The sequence below is a fragment of the Eleutherodactylus coqui genome, chromosome 8 (genome assembly GCF_035609145.1).
Source record: "Eleutherodactylus coqui strain aEleCoq1 chromosome 8, aEleCoq1.hap1, whole genome shotgun sequence".
Classification (NCBI taxonomy): Eukaryota; Metazoa; Chordata; class Amphibia; order Anura; family Eleutherodactylidae; genus Eleutherodactylus; species Eleutherodactylus coqui.
In genome coordinates this window covers 140,786,949-140,800,179 of record NC_089844.1, presented here as the reverse complement: position 1 = coordinate 140,800,179, position 13,231 = coordinate 140,786,949, and the positions used below count along the sequence as shown (strand labels likewise).

Genomic DNA, 13,231 nt, shown 5'->3' with positions numbered 1-13,231 from the left:
GCTGCAAATGTAGTGGACTGGTAGTAGTAGCAAGCCGACAGCAGGGCTGGTGGTAGGGCAGTGTACGAGGAGCGGGCCCCAGCCTAGGAGACAATGGGGTAGAGTTTGGGCTTTGTCATGGGCTCTACTGTCTCTAACCCGGAGGGTAACCAGGGACACGTACAAGGAGCCAAGGGTAGGCTATTAAAATGGGGGTAACCCAACTGGTTTACCTTAAGTCGTTTTGTCACGTGTAACATCATAGTTCCATCTGCTGCGGTCAATCCAGACGATGTTGTAAATAAATCAGTCCACTCACAGAGGATAACTTGAGCAGAGCCAGGAATGAACGGCAAAGCTCATTTACCGAAGACACAGTCCAAAACACTTTACATCCGGCACAACTGAATAAGCATATCGGTATGTAGTGTGACAGGGAGGATTCTCCGGTAGGCAAGAGAAACCACAGTCCCGTTATCTGTGGCTCCTGGTCCAGGCGACACTCTTCCTTCTCTTTAGCTCTCTACCGATACACACTGACAAGTCCCGTTGCATTCTGTGTTGGCTGGCAACTCATCTTACTTTTCTCTCTCTTTTTCTTTAGGCTGTGACCTCCTGAGTGTAGTACTCCCCAAGCAGCCATTAGGCCATCCTCCATTCTGGGCCTTAGTAGGGCAAGGCACTGTTTCTCCTAAAACATGGCAGACTCGCTCGTGACCTCCTCTGCAGAACTCCAGGCAGACTCTTGCATAGACCAACTCTCTTGCTAACCAACTTGGACTCAGACAGACTAACTTACTAACTTTCACTCACATTCTGCAAAACATTAATATATAGTATGTGTAGGTAACCACAAGCGCACAACACAAAATGATACATTTCCAGACAGAGACAGCTCATTTGCAGATACTAACCCTTTCATTCCTGCAAACACCAATACACATTTTGCTAAATCATACTGCAACGTCCCATAGGGTGACCCCAGACACAGGATGTATGTTGAGGAGCTGGTAAGGTAAGATGGTTGCTTGTCACGGCGGCACTTGCCAGGCTCCCTCCCTATGTACATAGCCTCAGCCAGGGCAGCACTGGGCCTCTTTCAGACACCCCTCGTAGAGGGATGCCCAATAAACTTGCTAACAGGTATATCGGTTGTCACGGGTGAAGCCACCATTCCATTACCCACCGTAAAGACCCTCGGCAGTAAATAAATGAGCCGCAGACTTGTATAACGTACCTCAGGTCCCCGGGAATGGTCAGGGCCTGGCAAAATTTAACTTGCAATAAACACTGGTTGAAAGGCACAATTTACACAAAACTAACATGCAGGCAGACAACAATAGGATAGTACCTCTAAATGGTGATCCCAGGCACAGGACAGCCATGTAGGAAACAGTAGAATTTAAGTACCTCTACGCTGTGATCCCAAGCACAGGGCGTCCACGTAGGAGTACCTCTGCACAAGGAATTGGCCTTGACTCACCACCAACCCACTCACGCTCTCTCTCTTGGGACTCTCACTCCTCCATGGTTACTGGCATACAGAAGATCAGAAACCGCTCTTTCTCCGTCATTCTGCACCACATGGGAGTTGAAGGTACCCCCATGTGGCTGGCACTCTCAAGAACCCAGAAGTAATGGACCTCAAACACACCTAAAACACTCATATTTATAAGCTCACTCATACCACATGACAAGACAAATTGATACATTGCAAGTGTTGCCATCACCTGCTCCTGAGCTGATCTTAGTTGGTCCTGACAAGACAAACTGCACGGGATTCAGGTTCACGCAGAACCAAAGTTTGCCCATCTCTACCCAGGATGACAGAATTCTGGCATCCAAAAGTTGCAATTTTTTCACCCATGCCAAACTGTGACTTTTCAGATTTGTATGCCATGGCCTGCCACTTTTTCAATAAGTGGACTGGGCTCAGCTTTACAGGGTGTGTGCACATGTGGCCTGTTACATGTGCTATAATTTTTTGTCAGAAACTGGTATAGATTATAGCAAAATCCTACTGTACCTTATAGATGGTGTAGGTTTTCATCGGGCGCACATAGCTGCCACCAGATGAAACAAATTTATTAAGATGGCTCTTAATACATTTTTTGCTTGTAGCCAAACGCAGGGTTTACTTCGACCAGCTAGTGAAACGCCGATCTAAGTAAATAACCCCTATTCTGTTTGTCTATAGTTATGACTTTCATTGCAATCAGACCACATTTTATCAATGAAGAAATCCATGGAATTCCAAAGGGTTCACTTACTTTTTCCTACAAAGGTATGTCTTAGTTTTTATCAACAACAGCCTTTTGGGATCCATTCGATCTTTTATTTATTTAGTCCTGGTCCAAATATCGTATCATGCTCTGCTATTTCATCCAGGAGAATGCCGGATAGCATGATGGAAACCAAAACTGAACCCATTATAGTCAATGCAGTTCGCTTGTCGCCATTTATTTCTCCAAGCCAGCCATAACGAAGCAGGAAAATGGAAACCACAATGCTGATGTGAATCCAGTATTATTTATTAAAATTTTGAAGCTCAATGTTGTGTTTTGACCTTTTTGTATTGTTTTTGATAAGTATTACATTGTTTTATGTCACCTAATGTAACTGTATTCATTATGATCGCTCCCTCAGTGCGCCCCCTGCAGGAAACCCATTGTTACCCCTGTAATTATAAGAGATGTGAATACTGAATAGAATTTATTGTTACTCTCCATAAACCCTTCATATAAAGTAAGAAAAGATAAGGCACAAGTGATTAAAATATGATCCCCTTTATTTCATACGTTAATAGATGTCACAATCACCCACTGGTAGTTAATGGTGACAATAATGAGGAAGATGAGGATGATGATGAAGATGATGATTCTGAAGTTGAAACCACCTTCATGTTTAACATTTCTCGTGTATTATAGTGGCTCCAGCGAAAGCAAAGAACTTGTTTAGAGCCTTACGAGTCTTGCAATCATACTTATGAGGATCACCAACAGCAATGGTAACAATGATGTCAAGAACCAGGAGCTGGAAAAGAAAGAAGCACATGAATACAGATGGTAATATTCCTGTGTTAGGTAACAGGTGAGTGGTACTAATGTTCTACTACTGTAGTAGTCACTGGTGTAGCCATGACGGTTGTTATTGCGACCTGGTCCCTAAGCCAGGGGGGCCCAAGAGGCTCCCTAACCACATTAATATGTCTGTGTGTGCACGCAATCTGAGTTCTGGAGACATAGAGAAGAACTTGGCCCCTAATACTGCCAGGTTAGCTGACTGAACGCTGTGACATGAAGTTCATGCTCATAGCATATCGCTGGGTGGCCTGAGGACCTCCTAGGGTAAGGGTCCATCCTCACTGGCACTGTTACTACAGGACCACATGTAGGGCACAGTTACTAAAGTGGCCAGATTTGGGGGCATTATTACTGAAGGGGCCATGTTTTAGGGCACTCTTACTAAGGGGGCTACATTTGGGGTATCTTTAATATAAGGGTTTCGGGGTTTCGGGGTAAGGTCAGTAAAGGATATCACAATTTACTAATGGGCCATGTCTGGGAGCAGTGTTACTAAAGGGGCCACGTTTGGAGCACTATTATTGCTCTTAAAGGGATTGTCCGAGTTATAATTTTTAAAAATGTGACTTGAAGCTCTTCATGCTAAAAATAATAAAATATGCTAAACTCTCCTCCCCGACTCTCCTGCGCTCCAATGCCACCAATGAAGTCATAATAAGCTGTAGTCAGCATGTATACAGGACATCACTGGCTACTGCAGCCAATTACAGACCTCAGAGCTAAAACGCTGAGGCCTGCGATTGGCTGCAGCAGCCAGTGACATCCTGCATATAAGATCACTGAAACCTGTAAATAAAGTGTCATAAGGGAGACCGGAGCTGCCCGATACTGGACATGCGGGGAGCTGGGAGAGGTCAGTATAGCATATTTTATTATTTTCATTTATTTTCAAGTACAGAGAACATCAATCGCCCCAAAAAATGTATTACAACTGGGATAATCCCTTTAAAACTATACTATAAATCATTCATAGTATGTTGGCATTATTCAGCAACTGTATGGTGGTATTTTTTGTGACAGTATGCTAGTGTTATCCCATTACCTACCCATCATGGTGATATTATCTAGTCTGAGAATGGTGGTATTATTTATATATGTGGTATATAGTTTATAAACAGTCACAGTATGGCAATGTTACCCCGTCATGATGGGGTGAAGGGGCCAAGTTAAACTCTTGCACCCAAGACCATGACTCTGTAGCTACTCCCTTGGCCATAGTTATTGTGTAAAACTTACTTGGAAGTCTTTCTGATCCACTCCAAAGTCACTGGCATTGAGATCACGCAGCTTACTCTTGGCTTCTTTCAAGTCATCTAGTACATTTATAGCTTTAGTTAGAACTTTGATTAGTTTCTTGGCCTGATCCACAATCGGAGGAGGGTCTTTTTGGAGGTCAGAAATGGAGGAGGCGCCGCCGTCCGCCTCACATTCTTCGAACAACCTGAAATAGACAGTTATAATAGCAATTATGAAACATAGCAAATACATGTCTATACTGAAAAAAAACACAGATGGTGGGAACAGCAATATATTATGTATTACAGTGCTGTATACAGAAGAAAACTGCAAATGGTGGGAACAGAAACAGGACAGTTCAACACTGAAACACCAAAACCCACCTGAACTCATCCCTCTATATGGTGCCACACAATTAATGACTGAAATCATATGTACTGTACCTGATTAGCTGTTCAGATCCATTGTTGTCATAATAGGCTACTATAGATGGCCAGATGGCCTGGTCGCGCTTTACCTCCTTACCATTCAGAGCCATGGTTGCTTGTGTGTAGGATGAGTTGTGCACAACAATGATTACAGCTCCATAAATTCAGCTATTTATGTGGTTCTGATACTAGGTATCAGCCTGATGGTGTCCTTCTCGTTCTTCATCTATTGGATTTGCAAACCAAACAGCTCCTCCTGGACCCACTCCAACAGCTCCTCCTGGACCCACCCCAACAGCTTCTCCTGGACCCACTCCAACAGCTTCTCCTGGACCCACTCCAACAGCTCCTCCTGGACCCACCCCAACAGCTTCTCCTGGACCCACTCCAGCAGCTCCTCCTGGACCCACTCCAGCAGCTCCTCCTGGACCCACTCCAGCAGCTCCTCCTGGACCCACTCCAACAGCTCCTCCTGGACCCACCCCAACAGCTTCTCCTGGACCCACTCCAACAGCTTCTCCTGGACCCACTCCAACAGCTTCTCCTGGACCCACTCCAACAGCTTCTCCTGGACCTATCCCAGCTTCCACACCCGCCTGCCTTGGACCAACTGTAAGTCACCCAGCACAGTTTTCAGAATTTTTTTTTATGTTAGAAAGAACTGGAATAGCGAGTTATAACATAATAAACTAAGGATGGAATTACACAAAAATATAGCGATTTATTTTCTAAGGTGTTGGACGTCTTTATTATATATTGTTACTTTCTTGAAATAACTCCAGAAGACATCCCTTCTAAATGATCCCCAATGCTTGCATCACATGTTTTTTTTAGTTAAGCTATGACTACTTCATGTATGTCCAAAAAAGGGCTTTTACTCACTAGCGTTTTTTTTAACGCTGCGATATTGCTGCGTTTTTTTCAGTGGGACTTTCTAATGTTAAAATCGCATCGCACAAAAATCGCAAGTTTGTGCTTTTGCGATTTTTGTGCGATGCGATTTTAACATTAAAAAGTCCCATTGGAAAAAAAAACCCAGCGATATCGCAGCGTTAAAAAAAACGCTAGTGAGTAAAAGCCCTCAGGCTAATTTCACACGGACGGGTGCGATATCGGGTCATGAAAGAACGTGCGATTTCCCTGCTGATGTGAGGCGTTTTAGTGTTAAAACCGCCTCGCAGCACTTCGGGAAAGTAGCGATCCTCCACCACGGCTGTTTTCAATGAGGGAACATCACACACGCATGCACCAAGCAACGCACAAATCTTGCACAATTTTCTTAAATTAGTATTAGACATTTATAAGGTTTAATGATTGAATAAGAATATATGATAAAAGTATGGATTTATGTTATTATATGGAATACCGTATATACCGGCGTATAAGGCGACGGGGCGTATAAGATGACCCCCCAACTGTCACCTTATACGCCGGTATTGCAGTGGAGAAAAAAAAAATCAGTACTCACCTCCCCCGGCGTTCTGTCGCGCTCCGGCAGGATGTCGCTCGCTCCGGCAGGATGTCGCTCGCTACTCGTCCCCGGCGCAGCATTGCTTTCTGAATGCGGGGCTTGAAATCCCCGCCTCCAGAAAGCTAATACACACGCCGTCAGCCAGTTACATCCATTCAATGACATCATTGAATGGCTGTGATTGGCTAAAACACACGTGGCTTCAGCCAATCACACTATTCAATGACATCATTGAATGGGTGTGATTGCTAACACACGTGCGCCTTCAGCCAATCACAGCCATTCAATGATGTCATTGAATAGTGTGATTGGCTGAAGCCACGTGTGTTTTAGCCAATCACAGCCATTCAATGCTGTCATTGAATGGCTGTAACTGGCTGACGGCGTGTGTATTAGCTTTCAGGAACCGGGGATTTCAAGGCCCGCATTCAGAAAGCAATGCTGCGCCGGGGACGAGGAGCGAGCGACATCCTGCCGGAGCGCGACAGAACGCCGGGGGAGGTGAGTAATGATTTTGTATTACCGGCGCATAAGACGACCCCCGACTTCAGAGCAGATTTTTCGGGGTTCAAAAGTCGTCTTATACGCCGGTATATACGGTAAGTCTATTCTTACGGCAGTGGATAATCTATATTTAGTGCTTCAAATTCAGCATGCCCCCTTAGTTTGCACATCCTCATTCAAATATTTTGGCGTGCATATTTCCCGGACCGTCTCTGAATATGCTAAATTGGATTTAGACCCGCTGCTATCTAAAATTAGGAGTGTGGTGCAAGCTCCCGCTTCCAGTGGTGAGTAGAGTCAACCTAATTAAAATGTTCTGGATGCCCCAATTGCTTTACCTGCTGCATATTTCCCCAATATGGATAGTGCAGGGTTTCTTCTATAAGGCCAGATTCACACGAACATATTTGAATTGCGTATTACATGTGTATAATACACGGTAAATCGCGGCAATACAAATACTTTGATTTTGTCTGTCACACTCACACTTGCGTATATTCATTGTGCATAATATGTTCTATTTTACACTTTTTTTATGGGCGTACATCCCTATAGTTTTCTATGGGTACATTCGCAATTACATTGCAGACGTACAGTGTTTTTATTACGCAAATAGACCAAGAAAATGATAAAGTAAAGAAAAAGAAACCAGGAAGCCTGTGCATGACAGTGTAGGAAGATATCAATGTTGTATGATCATCTCCAGGCTTGCTTGGATCATGCCCACAATACGGCTAAGAGTAGATGGGAAGGAGATATGGGCTCTATTGAAGACTCACAGTGGTGGGAAGTCTTGCAGATGATCCCTAAATTATCTTTGAGTGAGTCATATCAGTTGTCACAACTATACCTGCTGACCAGAGTATACCGCATCCCTGTATTTTTGTATGACATAGGCCCAATGCCCACGGACGGAAATTCCGCAGCGAGATTCCGTGGGAAATTACCGCTGTATGCAGTGTAAAATACAATCTGTGGGATTGATACAACCCCAATTCCAAAAAAGTTAGGATGCTGTGTAATATGTAAAGGAATGTAAAGAAAAAAAGCATGTAATGATTTGGAAATTTTATACAACCATATTTTTGTCACAATAGAACATATCAGAAGCTGAAAATGAACTCATTTACAAATTGATGGCAGCAACACATCTCACAAAAGTTGGGGCGGGGCCATGTCTATCATTGGGTAGCGACCCCTCTTCTTTATACAACAATCTGTAAACATCTACTCAGCAGTCCTCGATCTTCTTTGCTGGATTTTTTGTTTCATAATGCACCAAATGTTTCCTATTGGTGGAAGGTCTGGGCTGCAGGCGGCCGGTTCACCACCCGGACTCCTCTTCTGAGAAGTCATGCTGTTGTGATGGATGCAGTATATGGTTTAGCATTGCCTTGCAGAAATACGCAAGGCCTTCCCTGAAAGAGACATTGTCTGTTTGGGAGCATATGTTGTTCTAAAACCTCTATATATACTGCTCAGCATTGATAGTGACTTTCAAGATGTGTAAGATGTCCATGCCATAGGCACCAATGCAACCTCATACCATCAGAGATGCAGACATTTGAACTGTGCGCTGATAAGAAGCTGGATGGTCTGTCTCCTCTTGAGCCCGCAGGACGCAGTGTCCGTGGTTTCCAAAAACATTTCAAATTTTAATTAATCTGACTACAGCACAGTTTTCCATTTTGCCTCAGTCCATTTCAAATGTGTTTTGGCCCAGAGAAGACGCCGGCGTTTCTGGATTGTGTTGATATATGGCTTATTCTTTACATGATACAGCTTTAACTTGTATTTGTGGCTTGCATGGTGACCCGTGTTTACTGACAATGATTTTTTGAAATATTTCTTAGCCCATGTAGTGATTTACATTAAACAATCCTGCACTTGTGTAACTATAGGGGATATAGGGGATGTGGCTGCACCTGGGCCCAGGAGCCTTAGAGGGCCCATAAGGCCTCTCCACTCCATATAGGGAGCCCAGTACTATGAGTAAAGCATTACAGTTGCGGGGCCACACTACAGATTTTGCATTGGGGCCCAGAAGCTTCAAGTTATGCCTCTGGAATCATGCCTGTTTTTGATGCAGTGTCACCTGAAGGCTTGTAAATCTCTAGCATCCAGTATTGACTGTCAGCCTTCTCCATTGTGCATATTAATTTCTCCAAATTCTCTGATACGATGATACCAAATATATGGGATTGTTTTTTATACAAATAGGGGAAAGTGCGCAAAAATTAGTTTTTTTTGTTATTGTTTTTTACACTATTTATTTTGTAACATATTTTTACATCCCTGTAGGTGGCTTGAGTCACAAAAGCTATGATCGTTATGATAATGCGTTTACAATAGCGATCATAGGCCATGGCAGGTCGAGACACCAGTGTCTGGTGTCTGGTTGACATGACAACCGATCGGCCCTCTGCGATTACATTGCGTAGGCACACTCCCTCTGTGATTCTTTAAATGCCGCATTGTGCATTGATCGCTGCATGTAGGGGGGTTAACAGTGAGGATTGCTGTTCTCATCGATCCCTGCTGTTGCAGCGGGAAGCCAGCTAGCAGTCACAGCCGACTCCCACTGTGGGATGCCGCAGGCTCACTTCCCTGTGTTAAGTACCATGAATGCAGGATGTAAACTTACATTATACGGCGTTAAGGAGTTAATAATATCACCTTTTCTGCCTCTGTACTTATTAATGCTGCCTTTCCTGCACATGCAGGTAAAATGCCCCTGTAGGTAATGCCACCTTTGCTGTCCCCATTATTAATGTCACCTTTTCTGCCCCCTTATTTATTAATGCCTTCCTTTCTGCCCGAATTGTTATTTCTGCTTCTTTTGGCCTTTGTTATTAATCATACCAGCTTTTCTGCCCCTGTAGGTAATATTGTCTGCTTTTCTCCCCTGCATTTAATAATGCCGCCTTTTCTGCCCCTATAGGTGAACTTTCCCTGTAACTATTGCCACCTTTTCTGCCCCATTATTAATACCGTTTTATCTGGCCATGATATTAATAATGCCACCTTTTCTGCTCTGTTGGTAATAATGCCACCTTTTCTGCCTCGATAATTAATAACGCCACCTTTTCTGCCCCCTACTTATTAATGCCTGCTTTCCAGCCCCTACAGGTAAACTGTTGTTTAAGTACTCTTTTAAATTTAGAATCAGCTATACGGCTACTGGGATCTGAGTTCTTTCATGACTCCAAATTTATTAATAACGATCATTGGAGAAAGAACAAGAGTGTGAAGTCACCATTGTACGTTTTCTGAGGGGCCAGCTCAGTATTAGCTTTATTAATAGCACAAATAGAACAAAGAAAGATATAATAGTCCAATCACAGTGGACAACTCTCTAGACGTAATAATTCACTACAAAGCCTCAGTGCTGACGAATGAATACATTATAAGAGTAAAGGAATGCGGATACAATGATTATACATGGTCTCAAGGAAATGTTTAAATCCCCACTATAAGGACATTTCAGTCCAGCTTACATGGCTTCATGAGCTTCTGACTTATCTATATTACTGTATTTTTCACTCTATAAGATGCACTCCCCCCCAAGCGGGGGGGGGGAGGCAGTGCGTCTTATAGATCAAACGTGCCTAAAGTAAAGGCTGCCGGCGCGATCGCGGTCGCACAAACAAACTTGCGATCGTGCGAACAAAAGCGCGATCATTTACTAGTTCTCTCACCTTTGCATTGCTACCCTTTCCATACCACTGATTGGTTGTAAGCGCCTGCGGGAACTGCTGCTGCTCCTATGCCTTCACCAATCGGCTTCTTCCCTTTCTCGGCCCGTACACGAGTGCCGCTGTCACAGAGCTCCAGTGTTTCAGAGCTCGGCAAAAAAATTGGCAGAGTTTTTTTTTCTTTCCCCTCATTTTCTCTTTAAAAACTAAAATCAGTCAGGCCCCTTTTACTGTAGTGCAAGATGAACACATTTTTGTGCCCGACATATAGAGGAGCGTCCTGATCTGACTACAGCAATACTGACCCAAACATGCAGCAGCAAGCATACAAATGTCCTGGCTGGACCGCAGGTCTACTGACCCAAACTCACAGCATCATAGGGATCTGTCGTCGGGCTTTAACACTGCTCTGCAATATGGATGCAAAAATGGGCTCCTAACACACTTGTGTGCCAGCAGCCTTAGACCGGGCTGACACGAGCGGATTCTGCGAGTAAATATCTGCAGTGGAAGATCTGCGTATGACCACGGAAGCTAATTGCATATGGTCGTGCATTCATGTGGTTTTCCGCATGGATGTACAGCATTTGACAGCGTATCGTCCGCGCGTAAGAATGAACACAAGCAGGGAATTACATCAGAAAGTAGCCCAACCCTCTGGAAACGCCCTTCAATCGCTCAGGCAACTGCCCAGGCGACATTCGCTTGTGCTGTAGTGGTGAGAGCGGTTCTGAGAACCATGCCTTCCGAACGGGATACTGCTCTCTAGCCTTGGCTGGTTTTATACTACTTATTTGGGAAGTAGTGTAAACCACTTTAAAAAAAACAAACACTTATTCATGTGTAGGAAGAGCCTGGAATTACAAGCGAAGGCTGCAGACAACAGGCCTTAGATTGTCCTGCATTGTCTGCCCACAAATTCCTGCTTTCTTTATACCATTTGTTATCTGGTCTCCTAGCAAAGTGCATACGAATCTACGTCCATATGCAATTTAATTGCGTATGCACTGCAGATCGAACACATCCATAGAGATCAATGGAGCTCGTACGTGCGGAATCCGCAGTAAAATAAAGCATGCTGCCATTTTTCTTCTGCTTGCAGAATCCGCAATTCCTATCCACAAGTGTGAGCGAAACGGTGAAAGTCAATGCATTTGACCGCGTATTATTACCGCGTATCATACTCGCAGACGGCAGTCGTGCAATCCGCAATTCAAATCTGCTCGTGTGAGACTGGCCTTAATCAGATTATATGTACGATGTACCAGAGTTTAACTGGACTCTTAAAGAGATATGATAACTTTCTATGCCACAGTTTGTTTACCCTTTCAGTTGCCCTTATCATTGGCTTTTGTTGTGTTAACCCCTTAGTGACCAACCTATTTTGCACCTCCATGACCATGTAATATTTTTTGTTTTTACATTGTTGTATTCAAAGAGCCATAACATTTTTATTTGTTAATTGATGTAGCAGGTGAGGCCTTGTTTTTTTTGTTAAACGATTTGTATCTTCTAGTGGTACGACTTTAGGGTACATATAATGTATTGCTCAACGTATACATTTTTTGGGGAGAGGTTACAAAAAGAAGAAACAAAAAATCTTCTGTTGTTTTATGTGGTTCACCATATGGTATAAATGAAGTGTTACTTTTGTTCTACGGATCAATGTGATTAAGGCAATACAAAATTTAAATAGTTTTTTATGTCTTACATAAATAATTGTGTTTTTAATATAGAAAAATAATATCATCATCGCCGCATTTCAAGATCCATAACATTTTTTACTTTCTGCCAATGGAGCTACGTGAAGTATTGATTGTTGCAGGATGAGTTGTAGTATTAATGCCCCTCTTAAGTAACTCCTTATATAATAATGAACCTCTAAGAGCTGCCATATACTATGCCCCGTTGAGTGCCCGATATAGTTAATAGCACCGGTAGAGCATGGAGTTGGAGGTTCCCTCCTCTACTGGCGCCAGAACATAAAATTAATAAACAACAAATAAATATTCTACTCACCTAGTGCCAAGTCAGTGCAGTATTTCCCTTCCTTTATGCTCTCTCACAGACTTGGAGCAGGCGCAGCACTTGGACCCCCACTGATTAAAACTTTGGACATGTCAAAAGTTTTTTTTATTTAAAAGTAGTCACTTTTTAAGTTTTATCTTACTTTCTTCATTTCTGTGGATTTGCATTATTCCCTATGAGACCGGAGAATGATCTAGTTATTGTTGGTTGGCATCTATTTTGGCTTCATTCTCTATTTTCGAGCAGATCCATCTTCTTTAATAGGGTGTGAGTGGTACTTAGACACTGGGTGCACCCTGTGTTTCAGGAGTTTTTCTGAGGTCTCACACGCCTGAGCATGATTTTCCAGTTCCAAAATCTATTATGCATTTGTTGTGATTTGGGATACAGCTGTATTAATGGAGCGTGGAATCAAGTTCACACGGTATCATTCCTACAATGAGGCATGTGAGCTTTCTGCCTTCCATTCCTCCCCCAGTCCTCTGTACAAAGATCCAGCCATCTGTAAAAAGTATATGTGTGTGTTATGTGGCTATACAATGTGTATAATGTGTGTAATGCATATACATAGTATCACCCTTTGTGTGAAATGGGTATATATGATGTGTACATGTGTGTAATATGCATGTTTGTATGTGATGTGTACATGTAGAGTATGTGTGTGTCTATTAGATTAAAAGGGTTACTCTCATCTTGCAAAGTGATGACATATGGCTAGTATATGCCATCATTTTATGATCAATGGGGCTGCACAGATCCTGAGAATGTGAGGGTCTCAGTGATGGCTTAACATTGTGTCCCTGGGGC

General features: G+C 43.2%; 1 protein-coding gene and 1 pseudogene across 1 annotated transcript; both read right to left on the bottom strand.

Moving 5' to 3' along the window:
• Nucleotides 1–1,791, bottom strand: part of LOC136577940 (mitochondrial dynamics protein MID49-like) — a 38,515-nt pseudogene extending 36,724 nt beyond the window's left edge.
• A 955-nt stretch (nucleotides 1,792–2,746) lies between these two features.
• LOC136576930 (hemoglobin subunit alpha-1-like) lies at nucleotides 2,747–4,936 on the bottom strand. The gene is made up of 3 exons (XM_066576576.1): nucleotides 4,742–4,936; nucleotides 4,299–4,503; nucleotides 2,747–3,012 (listed from the first exon to the last, which is right to left on the bottom strand). Exons 1-3 carry the CDS (start codon nucleotides 4,834–4,836, stop codon nucleotides 2,884–2,886), a joined length of 429 nt encoding a protein of 142 aa, XP_066432673.1. The 5' UTR covers nucleotides 4,837–4,936; the 3' UTR covers nucleotides 2,747–2,883.
• Between the last annotated feature and the right edge of the window lie 8,295 nt (nucleotides 4,937–13,231).

Excerpts from the sequence above, each read along its gene's own strand:
- LOC136576930 (XM_066576576.1), bottom strand. The coding sequence starts at position 4,836 with ATGGCTCTGAATGGTAAGGAGGTAAAGCGCGACCAGGCCATCTGGCCA. Across the intron at positions 4,504-4,741 it reads GGATCTGAACAGCTAATCAG|GTTGTTCGAAGAATGTGAGG; the intron begins GTACAGTACATA and ends TGTCTATTTCAG. Across the intron at positions 3,013-4,298 it reads TGGATCAGAAAGACTTCCAA|CTCCTGGTTCTTGACATCAT; the intron begins GTAAGTTTTACA and ends TTTCTTTTCCAG.